At 37.7% G+C, this 17,602-nt stretch overlaps 1 protein-coding gene across 7 annotated transcripts in view; it reads right to left on the bottom strand.

Moving 5' to 3' along the window:
* The window catches only part of LOC113657015 (sialoadhesin-like), a 230,996-nt gene that overhangs the window by 170,380 nt on the left and 43,014 nt on the right, over window positions 1–17,602 (bottom strand). For 2 of the 7 annotated variants that reach the window (XM_047812245.1, XM_047812238.1), the window contains 7 exons: window positions 3,653–3,868; window positions 3,170–3,505; window positions 2,871–3,086; window positions 2,363–2,713; window positions 2,047–2,265; window positions 1,673–1,942; window positions 174–443 (listed from right to left, as the gene is read on the bottom strand). In XM_047812245.1, coding sequence (XP_047668201.1) covers window positions 174–443; window positions 1,673–1,942; window positions 2,047–2,265; window positions 2,363–2,713; window positions 2,871–3,086; window positions 3,170–3,505; window positions 3,653–3,868 — 1,878 coding nt within the window. Of the gene's footprint in view, window positions 1–173; window positions 444–1,672; window positions 1,943–2,046; window positions 2,266–2,362; window positions 2,714–2,870; window positions 3,087–3,169; window positions 3,506–3,652; window positions 3,869–3,951; window positions 4,297–6,481; window positions 6,707–6,800; window positions 7,134–8,722; window positions 8,791–11,545; window positions 11,700–17,602 lie in introns of those variants that run through there. The other 5 variants (XM_047812253.1, XM_047812258.1, XM_047812242.1 and 2 more) reach the window with 4 other exon arrangements.

Raw genomic sequence — 17,602 nt, 5'->3', positions numbered from 1 at the left:
GTGTAAGAGCTGTTGGGGTTGGAGTCACTTGTGCACAACAGAGTGACCATATCACCAGACACGGATGGAATGACGGTCACAGATAGGTTTCGTGGTGGGTCTGATTAGAAATGGTGGTTGATTAGACAACAAATGTATTAAATTTAGCAAAAATAAATAAAAACAATACCTACAGAACACATCCAGGTGTATTGGTGTAGAGTTGTGGTGTCCCAGCTGGTTGTGAGCAGTGCAGTAGTACAGTCCTCTGTGCTGGGAGCTGATGTTACTGATGCTGTAATTCTGGCCTGTTATCAGCAGTGTGTCTGCAGCTGAACTCTGTTTAAACCAGGAGTAGGTGAGAACAGGAGGGTTTGCATCACTGCTACAGCTCAGAGTCACTGAATCCCCCTCCACTGTGTCTCCAGAGGAAAGAACCACTGCTGTGGTGTTTTTAGGAGAATCTAAAACAGACACAAGGTCTTAATATTAAAAGCCTCATTTAGGAAGCTGGTTATGAATGAATTTACACACAGGAGCTTCTAAACAAGAAACATGGTAGTCCTGAAAATCCAGTTAGTATGGAAAACCTCTTGTATTCTATAAGTATAAGATGAATAATATAAACATCAACTGATGATAAATTTAACCTCATTTCATATTAACAATGAAAGAAAGCAATCCACAAGTAAGAGCAGCTAGAAAAGAAATGTACTGTACAAAAGAGGAAGAGCGAAATATTACTTTCAGCAAATCTAAATCTGGCTTGGTGGACAAACCCCAAGGTCACTCACTCTCTCTTTGGTTCATTGAGGCTGTTATGTATAATTTGTCCAATCACATTATTTGTTGTATAGTATATACACAGAGATCACAGCTCCCACGTGCTTAAGCAAAATTATTGCACACCATCTGTGGTTGTTAGTTTTGTCTGCAATTACGTGAAGCCATGTGGAAGTAAAACAACACCTCAAGAAGTAAACTGAAGCCTGTGAGATCTGAGTCCTGCAGAGATGCTGAGTATAGATTTTATTATAAATAACCTCAGGTGATCAAAAAAGAAAAAAAAAATAGTTGTTCCCATAAACACAACCAAGATTCAGAAACCATTTGGGGAAAACATCAAGGGCAGCAATGTTCTTTTTGGACATTAGTGGCATTCTCCTTGGGCAATGTTCCTTGGGTCTTGCCATCTATGTGGATTTTACTTTGAAAGGTACCGTATACCCAAGCATTGTTGTAGTAGCTAAACCCTTTCTTGGTAATGGTATTTTCTGATGTCTGTGGCCTCTTTCAGCAGGATAATGCACTCTGCCACAAAGCAAAAATGGTTCAGGAATGTTTTGAGGAGCACAACAAGGAGTTTGAGGTGTTGACTTGGCCTCCAATTTACCCAGATCTCAATCCAATCGAGCATCTGTGGGATGTGCTGAACAAACAAGTTTGATCCATGGACACACCATAAAAAACTTAAAGATACTAACATCTTGGTGCCAGATACTTACTTTTCCCACCACTTGGTTTCTAAATATTGGTTTACATTTTGTGAAACAATGTCTACATGTTGAAACCTAATTTATTTTTGTTGTCACTTGAGGTTATCGTTATTGAAGTAATCTTTGTTTTTACCCCCCGTCTGTATATATAACTAATGTTTTTTATGAGTACATTCATATTAAGGGGTGTCACATACATAACACATCCAGGTGTATTGGTGTAGAGTTGTGGTGTCCCAGCTGGCTGTGAGCAGTGCAGTAGTACAGTCCTCTGTGCTGGGAGCTGATGTTACTGATGCTGTAATTCTGGCCTGTTATCAGCAGTGTGTCTACAGCTGAACTCTGTTTAAACCAGGAGTAGGTGAGAACAGGAGGGTTTGCATCACTGCTACAGCTCAGAGTCACTGAATCCCCCTCCACTGTGTCTCCAGAGGAAAGAACCACTGCTCTGGTGTTTTTAGGGGAATCTGAACAGAAATAAAACACCTGAATCAGCTGCTGTGTGTTCAGGATCAGTGTTTGATAGAGATGTAGATGGACTCTGAATGAGGAGAGTAAAATCCACACTCACACAATGGAGGAGAGAGGAGACTGTCATGGCCTTCAACAGCACAGCTGTAACTGACCGCACCACCAACTGCAGCTACAGAGCAGGAGGCAGATTTACACTCAGACACACGCTGTCCGTTCTTGTACCAGATGTAAGTGGGTTTGTTAGACAGAGTGCAGGTGGTGATGCAGCTCAGATCGATTTGTCCGCTACCCGAGTCTGATACTGTAACCTTCAGATCTGCAATCAATTAGAATGGATTGGTGTTATTTTCAAATGTAGAATATGTGTAACTCTTTACCTATAAGGACAAAAAAAGTATCTCATGCAGCATTACCTGTGACAGACAGAGAGACTCCAGGTTGTCCAGTGTATTTTAATTTAGGATCATCAGTGTAGAATCTGAACCTGTATGTTTGAGCGTCTCTCTCTCTCAGGTTAGTGATTCTCATACTACAATCATTCTGGGAGCTCTGTGTGTACTGCACTCGACCCTGATAATCCTCATCGTGTTTTACATCTTCAGGCTCAACATCAACCTGCTGTTTAATAAACCAGAACATTTTCATGACCTTGTATTTATTAGGGAAGGTGTAATAACTGTGTATGTCCACTGATGAGCTAATTAGACCACAGATAGTCTGGGTGGAGTAAGTCACACTCCAGCAGTTCTTCTCATCAGGAACACCTGAAACACACAAAATTAGTTAGAAATCTATAACTAAAAGAAATCTATAACTAAAAGTCACTCAGTTATGTATCACTACATGGTATTTTATTGTAATCTAACAAAAGCTGCCAGTGAGACAATGAGAGAGTGAGTGAAGTTTAAAGTGAGTTCTTACAGACAGCAGGAGAGCGAAGTTCCTCATGTCCTCTTACAGCACAGGAGAAGCTGCCTGTATCCTTACTGCTGACATCCAGTTCATTTCTGTCCTGGTCAGTAACACGCTGTCCGTTCTTGTACCAGATGTAAGTGGGTTTGTTAGACAGAGTGCAAGTGGTGATGCAGCTCAGCTTCCTCTTCCAGTTGTACCAGTCTGATACTGTAACCTTCAGATCTGCAAACAATAAACATGGTTTAGTGTTATTTTCAAATGTAAAATATGTTCATAGGTAATTTAAATGTTTCATGCAGCATTACCTGTGACAGACAGAGAGACTCCAGGTTCTCCGGTGTATTTCCCTTTATCATCATCAGTGTGGAATCTGAACCTGTATGTTTGAGCGTCTCTCTCTCTCAGGTTAGTGATTCTCATACTACAGTCATTCTGGGAGCTCTGTGTGTACTGCACTCTGCCCTGATACTCTTCATCCTTTCTCACATCCTCCAGGTCTTTAATGAACCACATCACTTCTGTGACCTTGTATTTATCAGGGAAGGTGTAATAACTGTGTATATCCACTGATGAGCCAATCAGAGAGCAGACAGTCCGGCTGGAGTAAGTCACACTCCAGCAGCTCATCTCATCAAAAATGCCTGAAACACACAAAATCAGTTAGAAGAAAAGAAATCTACAACTAAAGCATTACTCAGTTATGTATCACTACATGTGATTTTATTGGAATCTAACAAAAGCTGCCAGTGAGACAATGACAGTGAGTGAAGTTTAAAGTGAGTTCTTACAGACAGCAGGAGAGCGAAGTTCCTCATGTCTTCTTACAGCACATGAGTAGCTGCCTGCATCCCGACTACTGACATCCAGTTCATTTCTGTCCTGGCCAGTAACACGCTGTCCGTTCTTGTACCAGATGTAAGTGGGTTTGTTAGACAGAGTGCAGGTGGTGATGCAGCTCAGCTTCTTATTCCAGTTGTCCAAGTCTGATACTGTAACCTTCAGATCTGCAAACAATAAGCATGGTTTAATGTTATTTTCAAATGTAAAATATGTTTATAGTTAACTTTAATATTTCATGCAGCATTACCTGTGACAGACAGAGAGACTCCAGGTTGTCCGGTGTATTTTCCTGCAGGATCATCAGTGTGGAATCTGAACTTGTATGTTCGAGCATCTCTCTCTCTCAGGTTAGTGATTCTCATACTACAGTCATTCTGGGAGCTCTGTGTGTACTGCACTCGGCCATGATACTCCCCATCCTCTCTCACATCCTCAGGCTCATTATGAACATTTTTGATGAACCACACTGATTTTTTCACTGTGTGACTTGCAGGATATTTATAAGAGCAGGAAAGATCAACTGATGTGTTTTTTAGAGCACACACATGTTCAGCAGTGTACGTCACACCCCAACACTCTCTACCCAGTACACCTGAAACACACAGAGACAGCATGTGTATAAATGAATGCTATTATGGTAGAAGAAAGATAAATCCATCAAACTCCAGCGTTGCTCAGTTGCATATTTTGATTGGAGACCAAAGTTGTTTTTGGCTAAAAAGCGGCAGCTAATATGATGTAATAACATACAGAGTTAGTTACCTTGTAATACAGAATCTTGAGCATATGTGTATATGGTGACTGTTTTTGACAAGTTAAATTTTCTCAATATGCTCAACAATAAAGTGATGACTGATGAAATCACTGCCTAGTAAAATTTGTTCCTGCATCAGACAGCTCATACCTCGGCTGATAAAGAAGCTCACCAGCAACAGCGCAGCGCAACAAGAGCTTACAAGCTGAGTATTTAGCAGAGTGTATTTACATGAGGCAGATATGAACAAAAAACCCACCAGGCTGCACAGAAAATCTGTGTGTCCATCCCTGAGATAATTATAGGTACAGGGTACAGGGTAGATACAGTGTACTTATTAAACACTACCACTGAATAGATCAGAGGTTCTCATATAGTTTGGGTCAATTTAAGTGTTAAAAATAATAATATATAATAAAATAATAATAATAGTATAAATAATAATTAACCCTTAAATTAACTCCTTTATGACTCTTGATTCACTCATTATATTTATTTACCACTGTAAATAAAACCAAACAAATAAAACAAACAAAAACTACATGTTGGCTTGACGAAGCAAGTAAAAGGCAAGGCCTATGCTTCTTGCAGGCAAGTGGACATAAGGGTCGGTGTTACTTTTGGAGGCAAGTGGACAGAAAACCTGTGAAAGCTAGTGGATTGCGAGGATATGAGCACGTGCCGCCATCCGAATACCCATGATGCAATTACCCTCATTGTCCTGAGTGTTTTAATATGTCACATGTCAATGTTGTAGAAATTTTTTGATTTTGCTTATTTTGGGGGCGGGGCTGCCGTGTGCAGAATACACGTGAGACAGTTTCCCCTCATTGTCCTGAGTGTTTTGATATATCACATGTCCATGTTGTGCAAATTTTTGATGTTGCTTATTTTGGGGCAGGGCTGCACGTGCCGTCACCAGAATACCTGGTCGGGTGCCAATACATTTGCAAAAAAGTGGCTACTGAGGATTTGGACATTTCATGTGAATACCGCAGTCATGATGGGATTCTATTTATTATTATACTGCATAGAACAGTACATGCATTTCTTAATGTTTAATGAATAATAGTGTAACGAAGAGTCATAAGGCTTCTGATCCATTTGCAGCTTTTAATAATGACAAACTCGTAGTCGTACAGGCAAGGGCAGGGCAGGTAAACACAATGTCAGAGAGCAGGCAGAAATCAGAAACGGTAAGACGGGCAGAAGGTCAGGGCAGGCAGCAAACAATCAATAAGGAGAACACAGAAACAGAAACCGAAACCAAAACAGAGGAAACACAGGAATTGCTCAGAATGATTGCCGGAACAGATCAAGACTTCGCACTGGTGTTAAGTTCATGTTCAGTCTTTATAGGAAGTGGCTGATGAGGAACAGGTGGCGGTGTAATCAGTGTCAGTGGTGGATTCTGGGAGGTGTAGTCCGGGAGAGCTTTAGTATTCTGGAGACGCTTGTGTTTGGTGGGCATGGACGGTGTGCTGACCGTGACAGATAGATTCCCCATTCAAATTAGTGGGAGTTATTGGGATATTCGAATTAAATGTTTGTCCGGAGTAAAGTCCTAAAGATGCAGGCCAGGTTTGGTGTAAATCACCCAAAAATGTGTCGAGTTATAGATCTCCAAAATTTATAATGAGAGTCTGTGGGGAAAAAAGGCCACTTTCATCTTCCGTACCGGGTTTGCTGGAATTCCGATCATTTAGAAAAGTAATAGCAACAAACTTCAGACCAGGGTCTACGACATATCTGAATTTGTGCATGTGGCTGAAAGCTCTAGGAGGAGTAGCAATTAATTCAAAGTTGGCTAAGAAACATAACTCCAGTAGCATAACAGAATGTTGGCTTCTACAAAGACAACATAACAAGCAAAAATAAAAAATGCACAAAAGTTAAACCCATGGACCCTTGGGGTCACTTACTATTGAAAATTATGAGAATCATCACAAGAGAGCTCATTTAAATTTATATTTGTGCACATCATTGGTTGGATGCTGAAGGACAGATTTATTCTGACACTTACACACTGGAGGAGAGCGGTGTTCACTCTCAGACACCTGACAGGAGTAGCTGCCTTCATCATAGTGACTGGTGGAGTAAAGTACAATGGAGGCGTCTTCTGTGTATTCGATATTATGTTCATTCCTGTACCAGTAGAAACGGTGTGTGTTGAGTCTGCAGGTGGAGCTACAGGTCACTTTCACTTCTCTCTGTCCTACAGTGTTAGGATCCACCTTCACCTGCAAGTCTACACACAATTATGGACCAAATCACTGTACATACATACTACATATTACACAATAACATGTGTGTGTGTGTGTGTGTGTGTGTGTGTGTGTTACCTGTAACAGTCAGATGAACTCCAGATGAAGCTGATATCCAGTCACTGCTCCATGTTTTATATCTAAAGTTATGAACTCCAGAGTCACTCACTCTCACATTACTCACTGTCAGACTACAGTCAGACCCCCAGGTGTTTACAGACACACGTCCTGAATATTCTGGATCTTTGCTCAGGTCTTGTGGTTCTCCTTCAGAGCTCTGGCCTCGATACCACTGTCTCTCTGTGGCTCCGGAGTGACCAGGTGTAAATGTACAGGGAATAATTACTGTAGATCCAATAACAACACAGAGATTCTGAGAGGAGAGAGTTACACTGTGCTGAGCCTGAACACCTGGAACACACACACACAGGACAAATCCATCAAATATGTGAGTTTACTATTGAACCTGCTCACCTTTTGCCTGTAATCCGGATGTAAATTTAAAACCCCAGAGGCGAGAGTGGTGAAGAAATAAATCTATATAAGATTTTTATATGAGGAATAAACTAGGCTTATCTTCTACTGGGTGACACCAGATTGTAGGGGAGATTAATAAGAAGACAGCTGGGATACACTAGCTGTTAACATCTATCAGATATCAACCGAAATCAAGCACATTACATTATACACAGGAACAGAAAGTAACATATAGACTTATCCGAAAGTATTTGAACAACAAGGCCAGGTCTGTTATTTTTGGGATAAACCAAAGACATTTAGGTTTGGGTTTAATAGATGAGCTGATGGATCAGAATTTTAGCTTTCATTTCCTGATTTTTACATCTAGATGTTTTAAACAACTTAGAACATTGGACCTTTTGCTTGAACACACATATTTTTCAATTGGTCAAATATATTTGAGGAGTCGCACTTTAATCCACATATTTATTCAGTTGATCTCGACTGTCAAGGTCGAGGTGTAGGTTCTGCTTGATTGGAATGAAAACCTGCACCCACACCGGACCTCAAACTCCCCTGGTTTAAACAATTATTTGCTCTGAATGTCTACTCATGCATTGAGCCCAGGGTTCCAATAGTGAAGACTGGTTGATAAACCACAGTGGAAACCAGAGAGCTGTCTATAGGATAGAAGCAAGACATTTTGAAGTTGAGAAAATAGGGGAAATCAGAGCTATTGCACAAACATTTGGTGTAGCCAATACAAGAATGTCCTGAAGAGAAACCACTTGAAGACGAACGACTACAGATCGAACAGGTCAGTTAAGAAAAACCAAAGGCAACTGATGACAAATACTGAGAGCTGTGAAGAAAAATCCAGAAACAACAATCAGTGACATCACCAATGACCTCCACAGGGCAGGGATGAAGGTGTCACAATTCAACACTGGAAGAATAAGAAGATCTGGAGAGCAGGAATATAGTGACCATGCCACAAGATGCAAACCAATCATCAGTAAGAATTAGAAGCATAGATTTCACAAAGAAACACAACATTTATGAAGCTAAGATGAAATGCCAAAGTGTGAGGAAAGAAATGATCTGCTCTTGATCCAAAGCTCATCTGTGAAACATGGTGGTGGTGTCATGGCTCGGGCTTGCATGGCTGCTTCTGGAACATTCTCACTAATCTTTAATGATGATCTAACTCATGACGGTAGCAGCAGAATGACTTCAGAAATCAACAGAAGCATTCTGTCTGAAGATCACTGAGAAATGCAGAGAAATGAATTAAGAGGAACTTTGTTGTGCAAATGATTTACACAATGATTTAAAACACAACAAATTACTTTATCAGGAGGATAAAGTACAGTGACAATCCCCAAAAGACAATCACCAGACTTTAACCCACTTGAGCAGCATTTCACCTCCTGAAGAGAACACTGAAAGGAACTGAAATTGGCCTTGATGCTTCAATAATTTCATTATTGAATACTTTCAGGAGATTGTAAAGTAATATAGAAATGCTTATAGAAGCTTACCTGCCATAAACATGAGAATTAGCACTAGTGAAAAGTGCATTTTTTTAATCAGCATGGCTGCATCACCCCTTAAAAAGAGATTAGATTTAGTAGTAAGTATGCACATTAATACAATGATACTTTTTCTATAATCATATCAATAAAATAATAAAACAGATTCTTTCTTCATTCAGAAATGTAGACAGAAAATTGTTCTCTTTGGCTCCGAGTGTATAGGCGCAGTATAAAACCCTGTTTGTATCCGAATGGGTGATATATGAATTATATTGGGTGATTATATAAATTACCACAAAACGATATTTCCAACAATAAAACCATTCACAGTATTTATGAGGAGAAAGGCTTAACATTTGAATAATTATTACCTATTAAAAATGAGGCACAAAAAGGAAAAGTAAGGTTTTTAAAATCCATTAAAAATATACAATACTAATTGTTAATTGCTAAACAATTTCAGATCATTTGAGCATGACATAATGTATAGATAAAATAAAGTTCAACCAGTTTTACTGTGGAATTTTTAATAAACTCTCTTCACAATCACCATATCTTGTGCCAGGAAGGGCAAGTGAGGATCTAATTGCAGTTGAAACATTTATTAATCAAAAATAAGAAACAGGTAAACAGACAGGCAGGCAGGCAAAACTAGGCAGAACACAGAGCTAACGGGAAACATTAAACAACGACTAGCACCAGGGAAGTGAACAAACAGTGTAGATATTACAGACAGGAAACAGCAGGGCAAACCACAGACAGACTCTTTACAACTTTTAGTCTCTTCAAAATGACCTACTCTATGCTCACAATAAAGATGAGCCAATTCTACTCTGGAATTGTTCCTGTTCAAATTTACCACATCTGTCAGTACAATTGCGCCAATGGGCAAAATTTAATCCATCATAGAAAGAAAAGTTTCAAATGTTAGTTGACAAACCCATCTCAGGTCACTTCAAAATGACTTAATCTATGTTCAGAATAAATATCAGGCAAATCTACTGTGGAATTTTTTAATAATTCCTATTCAAAGTCATCATATATAGTATAATTGTCCCAGGAGGCACAAGTACAAGGCAATGAAATGCAGTTAATTCATTAATTAATTATAAAATTTTAAAATGTTAGTTGATAAAACTCTCACTTCATAATGATCGACTCTATGCTCACAACAAATATCAGGCAGTTTTACTGTAAAAAAGGTCATTTTTATTCAAATTACAATGTCTGTAATCCATTTATAAAAATATTATTTGTCACATACATAAACATACACAATATGACATGTAGTGAAATGTGTTTTATGACCGTTCCTTATTTTAGTGAAGTAGAAGTATAAGGAAAAATAGTAATATGGTAAGGATTTAAACATAGATACAATAAAAATAAATAAAAATAAAAATAGACCTTTACAATACAGATCTATGGTACATCATCCTGAAGTGATGTGAGATGGTTTTATTAACTAACATTTTGATTTTTGTTTATTTTATAATGGATTCAAATGGCACAATTATATTGCAAGATGTGGTGACTTTGAATAGGAATTATTTAAACATTCCACAGTAAAATTGGCTGATCTTTAATGAGAGCCTGGTGTTGATCATTATGAAGTGATCTGAGTGAGATTTATCAACTAACATTTTAAAATTTTAATTTTATGATGGATTAAATATGCCCTCCGGTGCAATAATGTTGCCAGATATAGTGATTCTAAAGAGGGATTATTCCAAAATTAAAGTAAATTTTCTCTATACATCCTGCTCAAATGATCTGAAATTGTTTATCAACTAACAAGTAGGATTGTATATTTTATAATGGATTTTAAGAATACATTTTACATTTTCTTTATGTACCCCAGATGTATGCAATAATATGTAATATTTTCATTTTGTCATGCATTTATTACAAAAATATCATTTTGTAGCACAGAACAGACCTATTACTTTCAATTTAAAGACACAAAATGAGAATGGTGCAAATCACTTTTTACTTAAAGGACCTGTATATTTATAGTGAATTCAGACCTCTTTTTTTCTTACTTCTATGATTTTTTCTTCTACTTATAACTTCCTTTACTTTCTATATATATGTTTCTTCTCTGAATCCAAGTTCCCTTTCTTTTTAACCCTGAAAACAACTCAGAGTAGTTTAGTGTGGCTGTCTATAAGACACAACTTCACAACGTCAGGTATTCGCTATAGGCTTATAAAGAAGCGAGGCCAGGTACAGCACCTGTAGGCTGATGACCTGTGCGAGGGCGTTACTAAGCTGATTACCTGCCCTACACCTACGATGGGGTTAAATGACTTAATTTGTCATCATTTCAAAGAGCTATCACTATTTGAACTCATAATATTATTTTGACTCATAACAGATAAACTGTTGGAATAATAACATACATTGTGGTTACCTTAACTGTTAAATATTCGGGAAAACCTGAGATGGCATAATGAAGAGTCTTTGATAAGTTACCAAACTCAGTGATAAATCATCACACTTCCTTAGCTTTATTCTATAACGTCTAACAGTAAGTGAGCTGAAAGGATGTGGGATGTTAAAATTTGAAGTAAAAATTACACATTTGGTGAAATATAGAACTCATATCTTGAAATAATGAGTCAAAATAACAAGCTACTACTGCAAAAATAAGGAGCAAGCATTTTTCAAAACTTTTTCACGACCTCTGTGCTATTAGTAAATGTACACGCATAGAGTAAAACAACCATCACGTTTTCAGTTCCACAATACTGTTTAAACTGGCAACTTTAACAGTATATTAATGTACCACATAATGAATAAAGTACAAAAAGTATGTAAAATGCTGACCTTTCTTCCAGAAAGCTCTCGTCTGTTACGTTGTTTGCGCTGAAATGGAAAGCATTCACTTGTTTCCTTCCTCATTTACTTGAATAATTAGAGTAGTTTGTTTCATGAGAAGTCAAGTGTACGCTCGCAGAAGCCCTTCATGTCAGCCGACAAACCAGGAACACTAGTGGTTATAAACCCTTGTTTCAATATGTGTCATCACAGGCATAAAGACAACCCTTTTTATTTTGGTGGCAGACTTAACTAAAGTAAACATTATTAAACATAACTTAATTTATGGACATCTATGGTTTGATTTCTTTTCTTTTTAAAAAAATTATTTTTACTAGTGTAAAATGTCAGTCCTGATATCAGAAATATGGTTACTACTAGAAATCACTATAAAGTAATATTTACATTTTAAATATTGAAAACTGAATTCTTGATATCAAAAATCCCTATCATGTGAATGTATTGACCTGGCATTATAATAATAATAATAATAATAATAATAATAATAATAATAATAATAATAATAATACATTTTATTTAAAGGCGCCTTTCTGAACACTCAAGGTCACCGTACAAAAGAAGAAGAAAAACAACAAAAAAAATATATAGTTATAAAATACTTACATAGAAATACAAATTGGACCAACATTACAAATCATGATGTAAAATAAGCTAAACTAAACAGATGAGTTTTAAGCTGAGATTTAAATGATGAAAGATGATGAAATCAATATTACGGAGCTCAGATGGAAGTGAGTTCCAGAGCTGAGGTGCAGAGTAACTGAAAGCTCTGTTCCCCATCGTTACAAGACGGACAGAGGGAACAATGAAATGAGTGGAAGAAGAAGACCTAAGAGTGCGAGTAGGTTTTGGAGTATGAAGAAGATCAAGAAGATATGAAGGTGCAAGATTGTGGATAGCTTTAAATGTTAGAAGAAGAATTTTATACTTGATACGAAAATTAATGGGAAGCCAGTGTAGCTGTTCCAGAACAGGTGTAATATGATGGATAGAGGGAGTACGAGTGATAATACGGGCAGAAGAATTTTGAACGAGTTGCAGCTTATGAAGGGTTTTGTGAGGAAGCCCAATAAGAAGAGAATTACAGTAGTCAAGCCGGGAGGTTACTAGACTGTGAATAAGAGTGGTGGTAGATTGAGTGGTGAGAAAGGAACGAAGCCTATTGATATTTCGAAGGTGAAAGTATGCAGCTCGAGTAACATTATTTACATGTGAGGTAAAAGAAAGGGTACTATCAAAGATGACACCAAGACTCTTAACCTGAGATGATGCCCATTCCAATGTAAATCCAATGGTTTCCATATTGCATTAACGTTGTTGTAAGCTTGATTGAGGGACTATAAACATTGTCATTTAGGAGTGCCATCACGCTACTTTTTGTACTGGTCCCCACACAGATGTTGCTGCTGGAAAGCACGATTGCGTGCGCATACGAACGCATGTTCACGCATTTATCGAGCTGCCGTTTACAAACACTGTTGCCCTTGGGCGTTTATTCATGCGAATGTTCACTTTACAGCGAGGCTGCGGGAGGCGGGGCCTTGCGTAATAATTAAACATTCTTAACACAAAAGTCTTTCCATAGTAAAGTTTAGTTACATTTTTTTATTTATTTTTAAATTTTTTAAACTCAACCTGAACAAACACTTACATAAATACACAGTTTTATTCACACCATGAACGGTACGAAGTCTGAAAGGTCAGAAATGGCATTTGTATGTTTTACCCAATAAAACTAATAATACAAGTGACTGTGCAGGAACATCAACATTGAGAATAATCCACACGGAATAAGGAGCAGTACGAGGAAGAAACATCATGGGTACTGATTAACTGATAGTGTCAGAGACGCTAAGAGTCAAGTGTCTGGAGAAATAAGGTGATGATGTTGTTAAAGAAAGCCACAAATAACACACAAACCCAAGATGGAATTATTTCCAAACGTGGTGTAATGCTACAGCATCTGTCATGTCCCAGCACATAACAGGATAAAAATAGTGCCTTTGCATATTCCAGACCATGTCATGGGGCCCTGCGCTGAAATCAGGGCAAAAGATATTGAATGAAAGTAATGAGGCATCCAGTTCTATGATCTGATGAACGTCTGATGAACGTCTTCTGTTTGGAAATATCCACTAGAGGGCGGTGATGGTCAGATTTTCTAATCTCAGACAAACAGTATTAACTTTTGTGGCACAACCTCATTTAGGCAAAAATTGTCGTATAAATGTATGTAAGTACTTTTTTTTTTTATAAACCTCCATTTTGCTTGTATATACGGCTGCAAGTTCACTAATAACAAACAATATAATCGTACAAATGGTAAAAACAAACAATCAAAATAAAAGTCTCCCAATACATTAAATTATAAAAGAAGCATTTTCAAATAACACAGAATTTCATATAAAAAAGACTTCAGTTTAATCTGAGATAATAAAAAAAGATCTCATTTTTAAATGTAAAAATTCACTTACATAAATTACAATTCATTAATACATTATTTTTTGGTAATATCTGGACCTTATTTTAACACAAGAAATTAGCTGGAGACGATGAAGTTTCTGGTCTGTTTAGACTCTCCTTATTCTTAGGATTTCAGGTTGTTGTAGATTTCTTCCTTCCTGCAATTTAAAAAAAAAATGCAGACATTTTCATTTGTGAAGAGACAAATTTGAAGGAATTTTTTTTTCTCTAAAAATAAAAACTGCATCATTCTCACATTTGGCACAGATTCTGAACCAAATTTATACACAGCAACCTTTTTTGCATTTAGCGACACACACACACACACACACACACACACACACACACACACACACACCAAAGGGAGCTAACTGCACAAAAAGGGAAGAAAATGGGGAAAGAACATTTCTCAGAGGCAGAAATGGATTTTTTTTTTAACTCATGTCTACATCAGTTAAAAACAAACTTCATTTACTTACATAACCTGGAAAAACCAACATTTTTAAAATGGCAAACGGAACAACAAATGCACCAATAAGTTGAGTTTTGTATATCAGCATTTATTTAGGCTTATTTTAAACTCCTGTTTTTATTGGCCCTAAGTCATAGATTTGTTTCTTTCTGCTTTTGTTAATTTTTGTCATAAACACTAATTAGACTTTGTAGAATTATGAATGAGGCCCGTTGTTATAGAAAACCATTTCTGACCGACCCATTTTTTTCTTTAGAATATCCACACACATTGTATACAGTGTTTTTTTTTTTTTTTACTGAAAACTGGCATTAGCTAAAAGTCAAAAAGACGGTAATGAGTTTACTGGGATTTCTGGAATAAACTGCAGCTGTGCCTGTGAAGTGTATTTTTTCCCCCAAGAGAAAGTGGAAAGAAATCAGAAGGTGTGACATCATCAGTCATTGTCGTTTGCATCACCTACCGATCAGCTCGTGATTTGATGAGGTTCACCATGGCATATTCTACTTCCTCTTCCTGGTTGAGAGCCTTTGGCAGTTGAACGGTTGAGTAGAGAGGCACTTCCTGTGTGTGGGTCGGCTGGAAAAAAACGCTGGAGTACTGAACCATGTCCTGATCTTCTGGGGAGGCTGTTTGTGTGGGGTCAGAGGTCATGGCTGAGACATTACCATATACAGGAGCAGAGTCAATCTGAGAGTGAGAGAGAGTGAGAGAGAGTGAGAGAGAGAGAGAGAGAGAGAGAGAGAGAGAGAGAGAGAGAGAGAGAGAGAGAGAGAGTTAAATCTGCTTTGACTTTTTTTTTTTGAGGTACAAATTGACTGATTCACTAAAACTCACGTTGCAGTTCTCCTCACTCCTGACTGTGGGTGCTGGTGCTTTTGCTCTTCTCCTGTTTGAATATGTGCCATAAAACCTACAACATCACCATTAATTTATTTATATATTCTACATGAGTGAATTTAACTCCAATGATGTGTGGAAAAATTAAATCACTGGTTCTCAAAGTGGTGTACATGGACTTGTGTTTTCCTGAATTTCCAAGCCTTTATTTTGGGGAATGTTACTCCAGATCTTTTTCAGTAATGAGCCTAAGATTTGATATGTGGAATATTTGTAGAGTGGGATTAATGAATTGTCAATGGAATGTTGGGTACTTACCTCACCCACAGAATGACAGCAATGACCAATATAACCAAAACAATAGCGAGTCCAGGGACCACGTATTTCACAGCACTGCTATCTGCATCAGTAAGCAACAATCCACATGTTAAACAATAGCTGAAACATGGTCTTGAATGGAGAAAAGGAAAAGTAATGTATGATCCCACCAAACAAAACATTGCATACTTGTGAGAAACGAGTACCTGATGTATCTGGCCATTCTGATGAATTGGATGATCCAAATCCATTCCTTGCTGTACAGTAGTGAAATCCATCTGCTCTTGAGGATAAAGTTAAACTGGTACCATTTCCGATAAATTTCACACCTTCTTTTGTTTTCTTGTACCATGTGTAAGAGCTGTTGGGGTTGGAGTCACTTGTGCACAACAGAGTGACCATATCACCAGACACGGATGGAATGACGGTCACAGACAGGTTTCGTGGTGGGTCTGATTAGAAATGGTGGTTGATTAGACAACAAATGTATTAAATTTAGCAAAAATAAATAAAAACAATACCTACAGAACACATCCAGGTGTATTGGTGTAGAGTTGTGGTGTCCCAGGTTGCTGTGAGCAGTGCAGTAGTACAGTCCTGTGTGCTGGAAGCTGATGTTACTGATGCTGTAATTCTGGCCTGTTATCAGCAGTGTGTCTACAGCGGAACTCTGTTTAAACCACGAGTAGGTGAGTACAGGAGGGTTTGCATCACTGCTACAGCTCAGAGTCACTGAATCCCCCTCCACTGTGTCTCCAGAGGAAAGAACCACTGCTCTGGTGTTTTTAGGAGAATCTAAAAACAGACACAAGGTCTTAATATTAAAAGCCTCATTTAGGAAGCTGGTTATGAATGAATTTACACACAGGAGCTTCTAAACAAGAAACATGGTAGTCCTGAAAATCCAGTTAGTATGGAAAACCTCTTGTATTCTATAAGTATAAGATGAATAATATAAACATCAACTGATGATAAATTTAACCTCATTTCATATTAACAATGAAAGAAAGCAATCCACAAGTAAGAGCAGCTAGAAAAGAAATGTACTGTACAAAAGAGGAAGAGCGAAATATTACTTTCAGCAAATATAAATGTGGCTTGGTGGACAAACCCCAAGGTCACTCACACTCTCTTTGGTTCACTGAGGCCGTTATGTATAATTTGTCCAATCACATTATTTGTTGTATAGTATGTACACAGAGATCACAGCTCCCACGTGCTTAAGCAAAATTACTGCACACCATCTGTGGTTGTTAGTTTTGTCTGCAATTACGTGAAGCCATGTGGAAGTAAAACAACACCTCAAGAAGTAAACTGAAGCCTGTGAGATCTGAGTCCTGCAGAGATTCTGAGTATAGATTTTATTATAAATAACCTCAGGTGATCAAAAAAGAAAAAAAAATAGTTGTTCCCATAAACACAACCAAGATTCAGAAACCATTTGGGGAAAACATCAAGGGCAGCAATGTTCTTTTTGGACATTAGTGGCATTCTCCTTGGGCAATGTTCCTTGGGTCTTGCCATCTATGTGGATTTTACTTTGAAAGGTACCGTATACCCAAGCATTGTTGTAGTAGCTTAACCCTTTCATAGACATGGTATTTTCTGATATCTGTGGCCTCTTTCAGCAGGATAATGCACTCTGCCACAAAGCAAAAATGGTTCAGGAATGTTTTGAGGAGCACATCAAGGAGTTTGAGGTGTTGACTTGGCCTCCAATTTACCCAGATCTCAATCCAATCGAGCATCTGTGGGATGTGCTGAACAAACAAGTTTGATCCATGGACACACCATAAAAAACTTAAAGATACTAACATCTTGGTGCCAGATACTTACTTTTCCCACCACTTGGTTTCTAAATATTGGTTTACATTTTGTGAAACAATGTCTACATGTTGAAACCTAATTTATTTTTGTTGTCACTTGAGGTTATCGTTATTGAAGTAATCTTT

This window comes from Tachysurus fulvidraco, chromosome 1 (genome assembly GCF_022655615.1).
Source record: "Tachysurus fulvidraco isolate hzauxx_2018 chromosome 1, HZAU_PFXX_2.0, whole genome shotgun sequence".
Lineage (NCBI taxonomy): Eukaryota > Metazoa > Chordata > Actinopteri > Siluriformes > Bagridae > Tachysurus > Tachysurus fulvidraco.
Note: the sequence above shows the minus strand (reverse complement) of the source record. Positions and strands in the feature narration are given on the sequence as shown.